This window comes from Maniola jurtina, chromosome 6 (genome assembly GCF_905333055.1).
Source record: "Maniola jurtina chromosome 6, ilManJurt1.1, whole genome shotgun sequence".
Taxonomy (NCBI): Eukaryota; Metazoa; Arthropoda; class Insecta; order Lepidoptera; family Nymphalidae; genus Maniola; species Maniola jurtina.
The window spans coordinates 4,553,586-4,571,296 of NC_060034.1; the positions used below are offsets into that span (position 1 = coordinate 4,553,586).

At 36.0% G+C, this 17,711-nt stretch overlaps 1 protein-coding gene across 1 annotated transcript in view; it reads right to left on the reverse strand.

Moving 5' to 3' along the window:
* Positions 1-17,711, reverse strand: part of LOC123866189 (protein O-mannosyl-transferase Tmtc3) — a 236,318-nt gene that overhangs the window by 10,096 nt on the left and 208,511 nt on the right. Inside the window, exons 3-4 of the mRNA XM_045907590.1 lie at positions 12,600-12,681; positions 5,871-5,970 (exon numbers count right to left, since the gene is read on the reverse strand). Of these exons, the coding sequence (XP_045763546.1) occupies positions 5,871-5,970; positions 12,600-12,681 (182 nt within the window). The remainder of the gene's footprint in view (positions 1-5,870; positions 5,971-12,599; positions 12,682-17,711) is intronic.

Here is a 17,711-nt window from a genome sequence, read left to right on the forward strand (position 1 = left end):
GCAGACAGATGAATAGACGGACGGACTGGACTCACTGGATTTTTGAGCACCCATTATCAACCAAAAAAAGACTCTTCAACATGACATGAAAGAAAACCCAACAAAGACTCTGTAAGCGGGATTTGGTCTCTGTTCCTTTCAACCAGTGTTTCGAGCAATTTGGTCCAAAGTTCTGAGAGATAGGGCTTATCGCCTACTTAACCGCAGGCATTGGCAAGACCTCTGCCTTCAAAGACACAATAACGCTTTATGTAGGTAAGTCAAAGGGCATTCAAAATGTCGCCCTGTAACTTTGTAGCTACCTATAGGTATTGTAAGTGAAAATGTAAATGTAAGATGAAGATCTGACTGAACAAGCTAAAACGAATAGTATACCTACCTAGCAGTCGCCTGAGTAAAGACTTTGAAATTTTGTCCGACGTAGAACCTACTGTAATTAATTTATTAGTTCTAGTTTTAACGTTTAACTTAAATATTAAAGTCTTGGAAGAATTACTTGATCTATTTTATATATTTAGGCCTGATTTTTCAATTGTTAATTATCTTTATCCAAGTCTTTATCTCAGGAATAAAGACGTTTTGACAGATTTTTATATAAAAACTGTCAAATCTCAAATTTATTCCTCAGTAAAAGTTATTTGACGATTGAAAGATCGGCCCTTAGAAAACTTTATTGCACACAGATACTTAGGTAAGTACGTAATATAGAAAACAATACAAGATACAGAAGAAACTATATACAAGGCTTACAAGGATGTAAATACAATCTTATTGCTAAAGCGATCTCTTACAGACAACCTTTGGTAAAAGGATTTAGTTGACGAACGCGCGGGATGGCCTATCTAGCTGATTATGGTTATAGCTGGGTATGGTTTATTAGCTGGTTATCTAAGATCAGTCAGTCTTACGAACTCAGTATCGCAGTGGTGTTCGCTGTTGTTTTATAAATTAAAACCTCTCAAGTCCTAGCTGGACTCGCAAACGAAGGGTTTCGTACCTACCATCATACAATAAATAACACTTTATTTTCATGGTGTTATTGTTTGTTGTTACAGCGGCAATAGAAATAGACATTCTGTGATAATTTTAACTCTCTACCAGTTATGGTTCACGAGACCAGACGGATGGACAGACAGACAGACACCAGACAGACAGAGAGAGAGTTGTAGGGACAGTACCCTTCCTGTACGGAACCCTAAAAATGATGGAATGAAAAAACGACTACGTACAACTATTAAGTTGGTACAATACGAGATATTTTCAAACAATTCTCAAATTCTGAGAAAATAGAAGTTCGAATTCGCTTCAGATGTAAAATGCGAATTATGTATTCTTGTCAGACGAGGGATTTAGTTCCATTATTTCCAACTAGTGCTTCGGGCGATTCAGTTCAAAGTTCTAGGAGATAAGAGCTTATCGCCTGCTTACTTGCAGGGTAACGGCACAATGTGAACTTTGAGGCTGCTTACTAAGTCCATAGGGGGATCAAAATGTCTTAGTTTACGACTATGGTGTCTATAAGTTGCAGATAAGTTATGCTATGGCTTGACTGGATGATAATCTATAAGTACAACATGTACACAAAGCAAAACAAATCGGTAAGCAGGCAACACAACGAAGCATTATGTGTGTGCATAACTCGTTTACTTATTATTTTACACCTATCTCTCTTTAATGAATTGTCGGTCTCTTTTCACCATACCTACTTGCAATAATTACAAATTACATATTTCGCTGATTTCCCCACAGCAGGCACTAGGTAGTATTGCCGCTTACCCACGCTGATAGAATCCGATCGTCGAAGCACAATTATGTCAGAGTAAAATGGCCTTAAACCACCTTGAGATAACGTCTAAAATTCACGACTTTAATTAGCAGTTTTCACTTGCAGTGCTGGCTGTAGATATGTGGACGAATTTAAGCTTTAAAACAAGACAGTTAAGGTCTATTCATCAATGAAATGTTTCGAACCCACAAAACGATAAATTATGCGGTGTAGGTATACCTATAGATTACAGAATGGCAATATCAAGTTGATGTCCCATTTTTTAAATCTACCCTACCTATTTTATAAATTATTGTCAAATAGAACTTGAGCACGCGGATTAATAGATCCTAGTATAGTGAATTCATTTATGGTGTATTGTGTTATTTTTCACACTGAATAACTACTGAACTTCTCACCACCATGGAACATTTATTTATCTTTGTTTAAAAAGCAGAGATTGTTATTTGAGCGGAATATTTCGATAACCGAAATCGATGATATCGGTAAGTAAACAAATATAACCTACTCGTATTGAAATTATGTTTATGGTTTTACTTATGTGCATTTAGTATTTTCTAAATGTTAGCGTAATGTTTTTAGTCCATTTAATACTTTTAATCAGACGCATTATAATATAACAATGTAACCAATATACTAAATACTAGTTGATGCCCGCGACTTCATTCCCGTGTATATAGGTTATTAAAAATCCCGTGGAACTCATTAATTTTCCGGGATAAAAAGTAACCTATGTATTAATCCAGGATATAATCATTTACAGATGAATACCGTGCGCTTGTGGGTCTGTCACTACGGAGAAACGGGGCATGTAGACAATTGTTGACCTGGGCCCAAACCATCAGCTTATAAGATGGAGTCACATCACCACCAAGAAATCGTTGCAATGCATAGCGTGGATTCCTTTTTAAAAATTTGGTTGACAGCGACCAAGCACAATGTAGTTCTACAAACTGTGCGGAAGCATTTGCGTGCGGCCGGAATACATTACGAAGAAAATATTACGAATGGTTTGCACCAGGACCATAGACTTTCATTTTGCAATGAAATATATAAACTTTGACAGATGTAATTACGTTGTTATTTTTAATAATGAAAAATCTTTTGAGTCGGACAAGGATGGACGTAAAATACTATAATAATAGAACAACAGGTAAACGATATATTATACTTTGAATAAAGTGGTAACTTCAACCTGGGAGTCTCTGTGGGGCAGCATAGACTTGCTGGAATATGGTTACTAACATGACGAGTCGATTACAAAAAGTAATAGCTTACGAGGGTGGCCTACCTTTATACATTATTAAATAAAGTATAGGTAATTAATTTAATTCTATTTGTGAGTGATATTATTGTTATTGCAGTTAGAAGTTATAATTGATTTTGATTTCTAACTAAGTAATTAACATGTTGATTCATCTCACAAACCTAAAAGTAACCCAAAACGTAAATAAAACATTACGTTCATACTTGACCGACTTTTAGCATACTTCACATCGATATTGGTTTTAAATTACTATAGGAGTAATAGGAGTAGATAAAGTATGTCAATTTTTTTTCCTCTTTTGTATACCTTCTGTTAACTTGATGTGTTAATTTTTTGACAAGCGTCTTATTTATTTCTTGCTTATTATAATAATTTATGAACTGCACAAAAGACAAATAAATAACTTCTAAAATAGAAAAGTGTTATTATTTTTGTTTTTTCTTGCTTATAATTATATTGTTTGAAAGTATGATAATTTTGACTGTATAAAGAAGACAAAATAAATAATTGCAAAAATAAAAAAGCAATCCCCCACTAGGATTAGAACTCACGCCATATTTAAGAACTTCAACACTATTACCACTCGGCCATCAGAACTATGTTGACGAATGTGAAATTTGCAACCCTATACGACTGGTAAGGTTATCTAGAAGTGTGAGTGAGTGTAGTAAGTGTGAGTGTATCTATTATCGGATAGCATCGGGTCGTATCTTTGTGTGTTATACATACGCGCGCATTAGTATGCTCTGCCAAGCGAATTATTTTTCCGAGTGTACGTAGCGCGGGTCATGCCGCCTCATACCCCGATTGCCATCTCGTCCTGTCGCGTACTATAGCGATAGTTTTAATTAGAAAATAATAGAAGCATAAATTAATTTTATTATTAACAACCAGCTGATGTCCGCAAATTCGTCTGCGTGGATTTTCAAAAATCCCGTGGGAACCTTTTGATTTTCCGGGATAAATGTAGCCTATACTACTTTCAAGGTTTTCAACAATATCCATGTAAAACAATTGCTCCGATAGTACTAGATAGTAATAGAATATTGCCAACGATTAGTACCTAACACAAATACATATCTTTTTTTTTTACGAATTAAACAGGCCTTTGCACCTGTCATAATATTATCATAAAGGGGCTGAAATTAATTTTCAAGTCTTGCGAGGGTTAAATTACATTGAATTTCCTGAATCCTATTTTCCTGAATTTGGTACGTCGAGTTTGAATTCTCGGAACATAATGAAATCGGAGTCAATCTCGGCCACAATTTTTAACCTCATCAAGCAGGTTCAGACCAAAAAGCAAATTAACGTGAGTGAGAACTCCCAAACATTTGCTCGTCCGTAGAAGCTTAACGATATTACATTCCCGTAACACAGGTAACTGCGAACATTCAGGCGTCCTTTGGTACAGCTGAATTTCAGAAAGTTTGCCATACGTTTGCCAACTACGTACTTTCTAATTCATCCTTTAAGGCCTGGATAGACAAAGTGCGGCAGCAACACAGCAAAATGGATCAAAGTAAGAATAGGAAAGTCAATGACTTTGACCTGCCAACTGTCACTTGAAAAGTGAGCAAAGAGAGTACTTTGAATACCGAAATAGAAATAAAAAGATTTTATATTCAAATAAACTTTTTAAACAAGTGCTTTCAAGTCGTCAAGGAATCCACCATTGCTGGTTCGGTTAATGCCCTTCTTACCGAAAAGAATCGCTAACGTACATATACCGTTTATTAATGTCATAATAGTATAGAACTATAGACTATAGTGAAATATGTATCATCTCTATTTTTATTCTGACCTCATAATAAGACGATATCTATGGTCTATGGACGTACATTGCTACCAAAGACAGTTAACATCAGTTAACTTAATTATATTACCAAGGAACATACCTTGTTGTACAAGGAACTAAATGAATATACTCGTCCAATTCCATGTATCAAAATTTCTGGGAGCAGCGTTGGATACGCTACCGTAACGCGTCTTGTGTGTCCGAGCCTTAATTAAATTAGTTCCCGCATGGATTCGGATACAACTTTCCCGAAAGTAGCGTTTATAATATTCAAATTACGGGTCGGCATGTCCAACAATGCATATTTGCGAAGGACTTTGGAAGGCTAACAATTTGGGAAAATTCTGCATAATTTATACTTTAAATATGTGAGAAATTGTTAATATAACTGAATAGCCTACCATATTTGTTAAATAAAATCATTTTGGATCAATTTTACAGACTAGGACGTACCTATATATAATACGGTATTTGCCTCGTCAAAAATAGATTATTTCTCAGTGATTATTAATTAGAGGGTCTTCCAAAATACGTAAAATCCACGTATTTTGTTAGTTTTAAATGTACCTTTTTAAATTATCGATTTCAATAAAAAATCATTGTGACATCACATGCCAGTATTTTATAGAAGCTCGCATACTAACCTTTGACGTTTGATAAAAAAATACGGATTTGACTAGTTGTCAAACACCGGATGAATAGTACTCACTATCACCGGGTTAAATAGTGTATTCTATATTCCCTCACTCTCATAGCCCTTTGAAAATCCAACACGACACGATCATAGAAAGATCAGGCGCAGGATCAACAGCTTTACATGCGTGCACTGTGATACACCGCCAACTTCCTAACCCCGGGTTAGTAGTTAGTACTGAGAATTTCATAACAGATAAATCCAATATCTAACTATTTTTGGCCCGACCTGGGAATCGAACCCAGGACTTCGTCATCCGCAGTCGAACATGCTTACTACTAGACCTACGAGATACTCGAAGTTGCAACTATACAATGTAACTAACCTGTGTATCGCCGCCTACTCGCCGCCCGCGCGTAGCACAGTAGCGCGCCGAGGAAAAACACCGACGACAGCATTTCAGCGCGGCCCACCACACCAGTCACCTGCACAAAGAGACGCCTTCAATATACCTACTGTGCTTTTACTATATCAAAAGCTATTGTACTCCGGCTTTACATCAAAGGAAAAAGAGAGACAGGAAAAGAGTAGGAAAAACATTCCGCGTCGAAATTAGTACCTATAGTACGCGACAGGCCGAGATGGCAATCGGGGTGGAGACGCCCCGCACACCCGTACAACCCCCGCGCTAACCCGGTGCGGGATAGCGTGCGGGGCGTCCCCCTGCCTCATACCCCGATTGCCATCTCGACCTGTGGCACTATAGGTACTTATATTTTTAATTAACAAGGCACAAGTAAGTTGAAAATTTATAACACCCCCGACTAGTGAAGGTTACAGTAACTAGAAAAGAGCTGATAACTTTCAAACGGCTGAACAGATTTTCTTTGATTATAGTTAAGAACACTCTCGATCAAGCCACCTTTCAAGCAAAAAAGCTAAATTAAAATCGGTTCATTAGTTTAGGAGCTACGATGCCACAGACAGATACACAGATACACACGTCAAACTTATAACACCCCTCTTTTTGAGTCGGGGGTTAAAAATGGACAGAAGCATGAATTATTTTGATAAATCTCCGATTTTCAATTTTGTTTTCCAGTTGTTTGCTTATTGGTTTTCTAGTTCCACTGTGTTCCTAGAAAACCAATCAAGCTTTTGGAATAGATTTTATCACTCATGTATGCTACGTTCGTTACGAAATTCTCTTTGTTGAATTCATTTGAAATTGAATATGAATGTGAATGGGGAGTGAATTAAATTCGGCAGCCAATTTCAACAGGAGACTAGTTAACAAGCTACGCACTTACTACGCGTTTATTTAGGTACACCCTAACTCAATATGTCTATATTTATTTTCTTTTCTAGGTTGCCTGGTTTCTAAGTTAAGTACATGATAATTGATAATAAAGCGTGGATTTGACTCAAAGCTTGCTTCACCAATGCGCAGGACTGCAATTATACTTTTATACATGACACAAATCACAACAATATTATTGTAAAATCGACAACCAACCAACCAACGATTTTCTAGCTGGCTCTTCTTGGTAGGACAGATTCGTACCAGCAGTGATAGATGCATTTGACGATTCAAAAGAACTTGTAAAAGTTTTATCGAACAAAAAAGGCTTTTTTTTTCGTGACTCAAACTGCTGGTCGCAACTGGTCGTATCTTTGTATTCGATTAGCATTTTCTACATTTTTAGGGTTCTGTACCTCAAAAAGAAAATCGGAACCCTTATAGGATCACTTTTTAAATTAACATAAAAAGAGGAGGTTCTCAAATTTGGTGCGTTTTTTGTGACCAATGTTTCATTTCGTAATTTGCAGGTTTTCGTGGCAAACTTCGGCATTTGAAAGGTTTGAGTAAAAAAACTTGGAATTTATTTTTGTTTTGTAAAAGATCCTTTGAAAAACAAACACGGGTAGCTACGAACCTACTTTGTATTGTTTTACTTTTAATTGTAAAGTAGGTAGGGTACAATTATTTTACGCAATGCGTCTCCGGTCTCAGGTTTCCTTTTGAGATGTTAATGAAATGCCAGCGAAAGCTTTACAAATCTGAACCTCTTAAGAAATCCGGCTCGATTGGGCTTCGTGTTACTTTTGTAATATTCCCCAGTAACAAGGCGGGATTGTTCACGATACAAAAAATAAAATATTTAAAATTTAATGAAAGTGAAGTTGATAAGTTGAAAATGAAGAAAATAGACATCGCACATTTACTTTAGAATATTTCAATGCGGGGGAATGAAAAATCAAGATTAAAACCTAGCTTACAGATTATAGATAAGTTCTTGACTAAATAACTTTTAACAAAATAAAGGGAGACTCCATACTAGATAACATTATAAATGCGACAGTGTGTCTGTCTGTCTACAAGCTTTTCACGGCTTATCTGTTTGACCGTTTTTGACGAAGTTTGATAAGGAGTTAGCTGCATCCCAGGGAATGACAAAGGCTACTGTTGTCCCTGAAAATCAACGAGGATCGTCACGGAATTCCTGAAACCTAAATCCTCGTAATAGTTTGCATTCTAGAGACTGGCACAGGTTATTTTTTATTCTGAAAATGAAAAGAGTTTCCGCGAGATTAAAAAAAAATGAATCCATCATGGACGAAATCGCTGGTACCAACGAGTTTTAAATTTTAATATGATTTTGTCTATTTAAATAATGATATATGGATGTAAGAGAAATATTTGAATATTATTATTAGTTATTAACGTTATTAATTTCAGTTAGCGATAATAAGGTATTTCTCCCGGTTTTCTTCTTTTTCGAATTTTCAGTTTTTTTAACAAAAAATGAAAATATTCTGAACTTAATCGGCTTATCTTTTTAAGCAAACTTAAAAAATTTCAAAACTTATAAATATTCTCTTGGTTTAAAAAAGTTCTGTAATTACGTTATTATAATTATAACAAGCAGTTATTAGTTTAGTTTAGAAATAACGAGGAAAGTCAGGTAAGTATCATAGGTATTTTCCGATCAAGTTGAAGCTCCGGAGCAGCCTGTAGAAGTATAACAAACAGTTTGGCTCAGAAATAAACAAGTTACGGAACTATAACGGGAATTAAGCCTGTATTTTTTCCCTATTGGAATCGTGATCTTTATTGGACTCCATTGTAAAGTGCGATCTATTGAAAATGTTTGAATATCCATTGAAAAGAGAACTTTTATAAGACTGCCCTCTTTATTTCGTTTCGAAGACGTTTTCCATCGACCTTATTATTTTTTGTTCGGACTTTAGATAAAAAGTTTAGTTCGAAGAAGAAAAAGTTGATGGAACACTTCTATTTTAGGAATTACGTATTTGTATTTTTAGAACGGGCGCTTTATTGAACGATATTGTTGTATTTATTGAAAAAAGCTTCAATCTCCTCAGAAAGTAAAACAGCGTTTAAGTTTGTTTAAAAGGTTAAGCCGATTAAGTTCAGTCGGTTTTTATTAGAGATGATGATTTTGTTCGCAAATAAACATAGAATGGTTTAAAAGTACTTTCAGTTATTCTCTATGGCAATAGAGAAGCTCAGAAGAGTAATATATTAAAAACGGAAATGATAATATGAATCTAATATCCCTGCACAGATCTCTTCTCAGAATGAGAAGGGTTAAGGCCGTAGTCTGCCACGCTGGCCAAGTGCGGATTGACAGACTTCACACACCTTTGAGTACCTACATTATGGAGAACTGTCAGGCATGCAGGTTTCCTCACGATGTTTTCTTTCACCGTTCATGCAAATTATATCTAATAGCTTAAAACGCACATAATTCCGAAAAGTTAATAGTGCGTGCCCGGTATCGAACCCGCGACCTACCGAATAGGAGGCGGGCATTTGTGTGTGTGTATTTTCATTTCATTTCATCTTGTATGGATGGACCAATGCTCAACATGCTCAGTGTGATATGTCCTGCCGTTTTGCTGCCATTTCGCGTCGCTCCCATCGTGTTTAGTGTCCGTCCGTCCGGGCGTAATATAGTTAGGGTAGAGGCGACGAAGGCGGACGCCTTAGCGGAGTCCTCTCAAGACTTCATTACAAACAATTTTGCTCGGAAAATAAACAAGTTGCGGAACTATGGCAGGAATTACCCCTGTATTTTCACTCCGTTCGAAAGTGACGTTTACAGCGTGCACTTTAGAGAAAAGTATGTCCTTTATCGCCAGTAGATACTGAAGTTAAGTACGTACGTATTCTATGGGAAGTGTTGTAAAAGTAACTGATTCTTTTGTCCAGGCGGAGTCCGGTTTAAAATTGTTTATCGCAATGGTTGTACCTAGGTACTTGGCTGCTGAAAGTTTAGTACAATGACGTTTAACATAGTTTTTAAGTTATGATTGTTACTAACACATTAAACTAGAATTAGATACGTACTAATACAGGCTTAAGTAAAGTTATGTAAATACGTAATAAATTACAAAAGCTTTAATACTTATGAAATTCCTTTTTAATATTGCGTCGAGGAGTAAAAATGATAAAAATAAACACTGTCATTCTTGGAATGGCTTCTAATTCGTTTCGTCACATACCTAGATGACATGGAGAAATTAAAGATCGTTAAGTTAATAGCAAAGCCATAAAAATGTAGTGCCACGTCGCGTGTACTAAACTACTATAGGTACTCTACTACTACCAACTAACTACCAAGCACGTAAAACGTGACTATAATATTGAACAAAGTTTAACTTCGTAGTTAAAGACGTCGTAGGTAAATTAAAAATTTATAACACCCCCGACAAGTGAAGGTCACAGTAACTAGAATAGAGCTGATAACTTTCAAACGGCTGAACCGATTTTCTTGGATTATAGTTAAGAACACTCTCGATCAAGCCACCTTTCAAACAAAAAAAACTAAATTAAAATCGGTTCATTCGTTTAGGCGCTACGATGCCACAGACATATACACAGATACACACGTCAAACTTATAACACCCCTCTTTTTGGGTCGGGGGTTAAAAATAGAGGCCAGTAGGTATTCATCTATGAATTTCTGACTATGTCCCTGTCAAATTATACACCTAAGAGGGTAAAGGACGGACGTCAAAGGACGTTTAATCGCGTGAGGAGAGCTCAATCATAAAAGGAGGCAATTAATTAGAAATGTGAGTAGGTATCGACTATCGATAGCCTCAAAGGTTGAGGACACCATGGACATTAATCCGGTAGTCTATGCTACATTACCAAGTATTGGATTTCTATCTGTAAGACAAAAGACTAGATTAAGCCGATAGATTGCTTTCAATGAATAAGATTATGTTTGAATGTTGGACCGAAAACTTAGGTACTGACATCATAATTACCTATTTATTAGTATTATTTATTTTACTATTCCAGATTTTTAACTAAGTAGGTAAGAATTATAGCTAATTCTGTTGTACGCAATCTTAAAATGACAGGCCTAAATGAATTGCCATCCCATTCATAATGCTCTTCGTGGAATAACACTGTATTTTAGACCTCTCGTCTCGTTTTATTTTGGTTTGCTGTTGGGTACAACAGAGTAATCCGCAATGTATGTCTAAATTGCTTTGACTGATTTTAATTTTATTTTCGAATAGCTTGGTAAAATTATTATTGTAAAATAATATTATTATAGAAGATCTTGATGTTAGCAAGACTGATTACTAATAGGAAATGGATTGAATTAATGTTAACAAAAACACTCATTTAATAAAAACATGGCTGAAATCGGCATGAAGTAGGTACCTACCTACGAGTAAATCAAATGTTTCACACGTGACCTATTTTGATTCTTTAAAGTTTATACAGAACTGAATGAAAACGTTATTAAATCTAATGGTATTTTTTGGAAAATTTAAACTAGTTAGGCAATCGAATCGGGAATGAGTCATTTAAGATAATTTGTTAGTTATCTATCAAGATAAATTCTAAACTTGAATTTCCATGAGAGTAAAACCAATCAAAATTTCATCATAGATGACAAAGAAAAAAAAATGTCCAGCAAACTGCATAATATTTTGACGTCCATTTATGTAGTGTCAATTATTATCGAGCATCAAATTTACATGCATCAACATGCATGAGCAATAACATCGATGCTTAACAGGGCTCTCTCCGTCACTCGTTTCATACAATCGTAGTTCCAATTTCATTTAAATATTAAGCAACCCAAGTCCATGAAATTTTGCAGACATATTCTAGAAACTAATATCTGTGTCTGTGGTGTTTTAGATTTTTCTAAAAATATGTAGTTTTAAAATTACAGGGGCTCAAAAATTTGTATGAAAATTTTTAAAACCGCGCAACTTTGAAACCGAATATTTTAACAGAAATCTGGAAACCACAGACATAGATATTAGTTTCTAGATTATGTCTGCAAAATTTCATGGACTTTGGTTGCTTAATATTCAAATTAAATTGGAACTACGTTTGTATGAAGCGAGTGACGGAGAGACCCCTCTTAAAGCCTTTAAAAAGCTTTAAAATACCGATAACTGTCGAATCGTCAAATGGAAATGTCAGTGTGAACAAAATGGAAAATAGGTCATGGCTCATGGCCTATATAAAATTCTCGTGGGACCTCGCCTGATTTTATGCGGGATCGTTTAATTTCGTTCACCAGTTTAAGAGAGATTAAAACCGGAGTCGCCTAGCGTTCAAATTAATATTAATGCTAGATGGTAGTCGGGGAAAAATAGAATAATAATTCTTACAGGCTGGGTACATTTGTAAAACGCTACTCCGCTGGCGCCCCGCTGGCGCCCCACTGGCTGGGGTTTAGAAATCAATAATTTTTAAATAGGCTCAGGTCTACTCCATTACAACATGACATCTCAGGGTTAAGATTACAACATGAGGTTATTCAAGGGGCGGACCAACAAACTCCTGAAGCTGGCAACGCATCGGCGGTACCTCTGGTGCTGCAGATGTTAATAGGCGGCGGTAATCACTTAACACCAGGTGACCCGCTTGCTCGTTTGTTCGCTATTGTATATAATAAAAAGGTCTGATCATTTATAGCTGTGATGAGATCTGATGGTTCGGCTGTGGTTTGTTACCAGGCAACTTAAACGGAAAGCGTACAGACGGACGGAAACTATAAAAGTATTGATATGTAAATGGAGGATGATCATAAAAGGATTGTGTACTCACCGCTTCGCTGTGTATCGGGTGGACAGCAAAAAGGATGGCCGCCACGAAACTTGCGAACTCTGGCAGGAACATCGCGCACACCCTGCAACAAAGCAAACTGGGTCATTCCACAAGTTCACAACACAACTACTCACGCAATACCAAGTTGAGTTTAACTAGTAATTTATTTCCTAATCAGCACCGACGTCTCTTGCGCAGCATCTATTGTTATTCTACTAACTTCAGTAAAGCAAACGACGAAAGCACTTTAATTAGTTTTTTTTTTTCATTTTTTCAGGTTGTGTCAGGATTTAGAAATAAACTCTAGGAGAAAAGTGGAGCACATCCTGCAACAAAGCAAACTGGGTCATTCCACAAGTTCACAACACAACTAATAACAAAGTGCCAAGTGGAGTTCAACTGGCAATTTATTTCCTAATCAGGGCGGACGTCTTTTGCGGGACGTCTGTTGTTATTCCACTAAATTCTAAAGCAAACGACAGAACAGCTAAGTGGAGATACCCAGCGCTTTTATTAGTTCTACTATTTTCTATAGTTGTTTCAACAAACTCTAGGATAAAAATGGAGCCCACTCTGAAACAAAGCCGACTGGGTCACTGCAGAACTTCACAACACAACTAATCACGCAGTGCCAAGTTGAGTTTAACTGGCAATTTATTTTCTAATCTTATAATAATTTAATAATGGCTAAGTGTAGGTATAATAATGCTTTTATTAGTTCTAGCTTTTTTAACCGACTTCCAAAAAAGGAGGAGGTTCTTTTTTTATTGTCTTTAAAATTCTGAGGTGCTTGGGTGTGTGTTGTTCGGTATTCGAAAATAAAGTGTAGTTGTGGGCTTAAACAAAACAACCATTCTCCTTTCTTTAACTTTTCACCCACGTAAAAGACGCTTCAGTCTAGTTTTGAGACATAAATAAGCTATAATGACATTACATAAATTTTATATAGGTAAGACTCAGAGCCAAATAAACCACCCATAAACCTCGTAAAAGCAGATTTCCAAATTGAAATTTCATAAATCATACGATTACATTTTCTTTTATTAAAGTTCGTTTTAAGTCTTCGTGTTCCTGAGAAAAACATTTCAAGGGAGGTATCCCCCGTTTACGCTCGGTAACATTCTCGCTGCATTTTCTTTTAAGACGCCAAACTAAAGTGGGCTGCTTCCCCTCGAGGTTTCTTTGCTAAACGAGAATTTCTAAGTGCACATGCATAACATCTTAATAGCTGGACCAAATGTTGCAACGAAAAATGGGTTAAACGCGGCTGAAATTACTATCGTGTATTCAACGCGCGAGCTGGTTTTAAATGCAGTTTGATTGCTTTTTTATGTGGGCATAAATACTAATTATACTCAAAAAATAATAATCATAAATTGAGAGACTGCAACTTGCAGCGATGCCAACGAAACGTGTGATTAACATGCACATCAGTGATTGTGATCATCACTATCACTTTCAAAACCGTCGAGCTATTAAGCGCTTTTTCATTTACATAATAATGATCTTATTATTTTTGAAGTTGGTATAATATTTTCATATGCTCTGCCCACACTGAAATTCCTACCTGTTCAAGTACAGTTAATGTTAGTTAAGTAGTGATGCATACTCTTACAGCACAAAGATTGATAAGCGAGGGAGCGCAGAGACCCCTAACTACACGCTAAGGACTTTTAGAACTAAGTATTCAAAATTGTAAATCCCTTTTATTGTATAACTTCATTTATTTCAAACAATCGCAAATTTTACTTTTATTTTAATTTTTCTATTTACTATGTATTTGCATGCCAGCTTGGCGTGTTACAGCTGGACCAGTATTTGTATAATTACACCTATAAAATCACCTGTATCAGCAAATAAATAAATTGAATTGAATTGACGCCTCACTTCGCACCATTGAATAGATCATCTAAACTCTAAAGCGACGTAAACAAATCAATAAATCACCCACTTCACACTAAAGTCAGAGCTTTTTTCGTGATGCTTACTTGAAGGATACCTACGTTTCATATAATTATTATTGCAACAGTATCCACCCGCTCCACCGCGGCTACGAGGTAATGTGAACAACTGTACTCAAGTGTGCGCGTTAACTTAACTGCTACAATTTGCTCGGTCGTAACAATTACGTAGCTCTGAGCTACGAGTATCTGTACGTAACGTCAATGGCAGTGGATACGCCCTCGCATTGTATCGGAGTAGCGATGCAAGGGAGCGGTCAGTGCCAACCGCAAGCTACCGATCTAACGACTTCGCTCGAACAACCACTAGCTCTTAGTTATGTGGTTCTACGAGTATGTTATGTACTCTAATATTATGTTGTAAGAAAAGCATAAAATGGCTTATGTTTAGTTCGTCCACAGAATTCTAAATCCATTACTAAATAAGTGATTTGAGAGCTGAACCGATTTTCTTGAATTATAGCTAAGAACACTCTTGATCAAGCCACCTTTCAAGCAAAAAAAAAAAACTAAATTAAAATCGGTTCATTAGTTTAGGAGCTACGATGCCACAGACAGATACACAGATACACATGTCAAACTTATAACACCCCTCTTTTTGGGTCGGGTGTTAAAAACTTTTGAGTTGGTCAGGCCGCGCCTCGGGTCTACCGGTGAACCTTGCGCCTAAAAAGTTTACTAAAAAGTAAAAACACCCGAGACTACTTCACAATTGCGTTGGTGTATACGCAAACTTGTTTGTAAATAGCAGTTCAAGCCTGTTCCGAAATTTTGTGGTTGTTGTACTCAGTATTGCCTGAGGCTACGTTCCATTTTCATTTGAATGTCCCTGCTTCCTACTTTGCCTTTGTGAGAGTGTTTAGTTAATGGAGTCGCTTGAATGCATGTGGTATTTCCAAATGTTTGATAGTTTGTTCATTGTTATTTAGACCACTGATATGAATTTATACAAGTATGCCGGAAGAGGTCTGGCTTAAAAATGGCATTTATTTTTCATCATCGTATCGTAGCTCCTAAACTAATGAACCGATTTTAATTTAGTTTTTTTTTTTTTGTTTGAAAGGTGGCTTGATCAAGAGTGTTCTTAGCTATAATCCAAGAGAATCAGTTCAGCTGTTTGAAAGTTATCAGCTCTTTTCTAGTTACTGTAACCTTCACTTGTCGGGGGTGTTATAAATTTTTAATTTACACTTGTTATATATTTAGGCTAACTGCAATATTATTATGTTGCATACTCGACTATTAAGCTTCTTAAGTACTTCTTATGTAAACTTTAACTTTATCTCAACAGCTACTTTTTTAGGGTTTCGTACCCGAAGGGTCCCAACGGGATTCTTTTACTAAGCGTCCGGTGTTCGTCTGTCTGTCTGTCAGCGAGCTGTATCTCCTGAACCGCAACAGGTAGAGAGTGGAAATTTTCACTGAGTATATTTTTATTGCCGCTATAAGGAAATTCAAAGAATAAGTACCTACTTTTTGATATTTTAAACTTTCTAACAGTGTATAGACGTCTGTACTGAATTTCTTTCACAGTGGCATATTCAAAGTTATATTTTTATCTTCAGAGACATTCAAGGCGAATCGGTAATAAGCGAAAATTATTCAAATTGGCCTACTGTTTTTTCTGTACTCTATAGTGTTAAAGTTTTCGTAGAATCGAAATAACTCCGTTTTAAGTATAAAATTAGTTTTGGTAATTTTGCCTCGACACACATAATTCCCTACAATTCGTTGCTACACAGGCAACCCGAGGTCGTCGGGAAACATTTCGTGGCTGTAATATTGTCACACGCTATGCCCAAAATGTTTTTGTTTGGAACCAACAGTTGTAAATGTTACAAGGAACTGTTTAATTAACTTTAATTAAATAGTATTTTATGCATTATCAAGTTTGTAAGACTTTCTTAAATGATGATTTTCGTTAAAGCTAAGATTTACGGCCGTTGTATTCATTTCCATTACAGTCTAGCTTGAGGTAAGTATATTTTTCAAAATTATTTAATTTAATTTTTAAATAGATGGAGTGGAATCCAGCTGAGTCTTTTTAATGACAACGTAAAGTCAGCTTTTTGGACCTACTATAAGCAAACGATTGAAATTGGTATTAGTAATTTAAGCCTAAAACACAGCAGACTATTTACAGAAACAAGTCCTACGCGGCTATTACAATTTGCTTTACTATATTGACTATAATTTATTGCTTTACTATACTGACTTATGCAACCGAAAGTGGCTTATAAGTCAAATTTAATTTTAACTGTAACCTTACTTTAACCGCCTGATGCGCAGCTGACTCTAAACAAGCGAGTAAAATTTCATCCAAAAAGGCTCCACTCTTTTAGCGAAAAGCTAAAAAATACCACAAAAGTAAATAAAACATTATTCATTATAAGCACCCCGCATAACCATTTCCGGCTCAAATTTTGAAATCTTGTAATGTTTAAGAAATGGATATTAATGGTGTGTAATGTTAAATAACATGTGAAACCGAGCGAACCCGCGAACAGAAAACATTAAGCTGCTAAATGTTGCCTTTATGGAAACAGCGGGGTTTAATGTTTAATCTGACATCTACGGGTGTTGTTTTGGTATTTTTTTTATAAAATGTTATAATGAAGGTACTTAGGGTGGTTTATGCGTTGGTCGCTTCCACAGAATTCAGAATAATGTATAATAGAAGTGAACGTGAACTTGCTCAGATGTCTAGTGAAACCTCAGCGCGCTTTATTGTAAGAAAAGATTGCATTTGCATTTTGGATGCTAGAGATTTATTCTTTCGAAATATTTCAAACATGAATTGCTAAGATTTGGTGATACCTGTGTTAAATAAGCTAATAGCATTTCTATCAATTTATTAAGACCTAGACGATGCCAACAAACTCGTCATCCTGGAAATAGGCTTTTGAAAGTTCTCAGGAACTCTGTAATTTTCCTACGAGAAAAAGTAGCGTATGTCCGTCCACTATAAATGGAAGCAAATCATCTCTGAAACAAATTTTGTCAAATTCGTCTAAACAGATGACCCGTGAAAATGCAACAGACAGACAGACATAATATGAACAGGTAGACACAATTGTGCATTTACAATATTGCAAATAAGACTGACATTTAAAAAGAAAGTTACAGCAATTTTGAGAACATTGCACGTTTT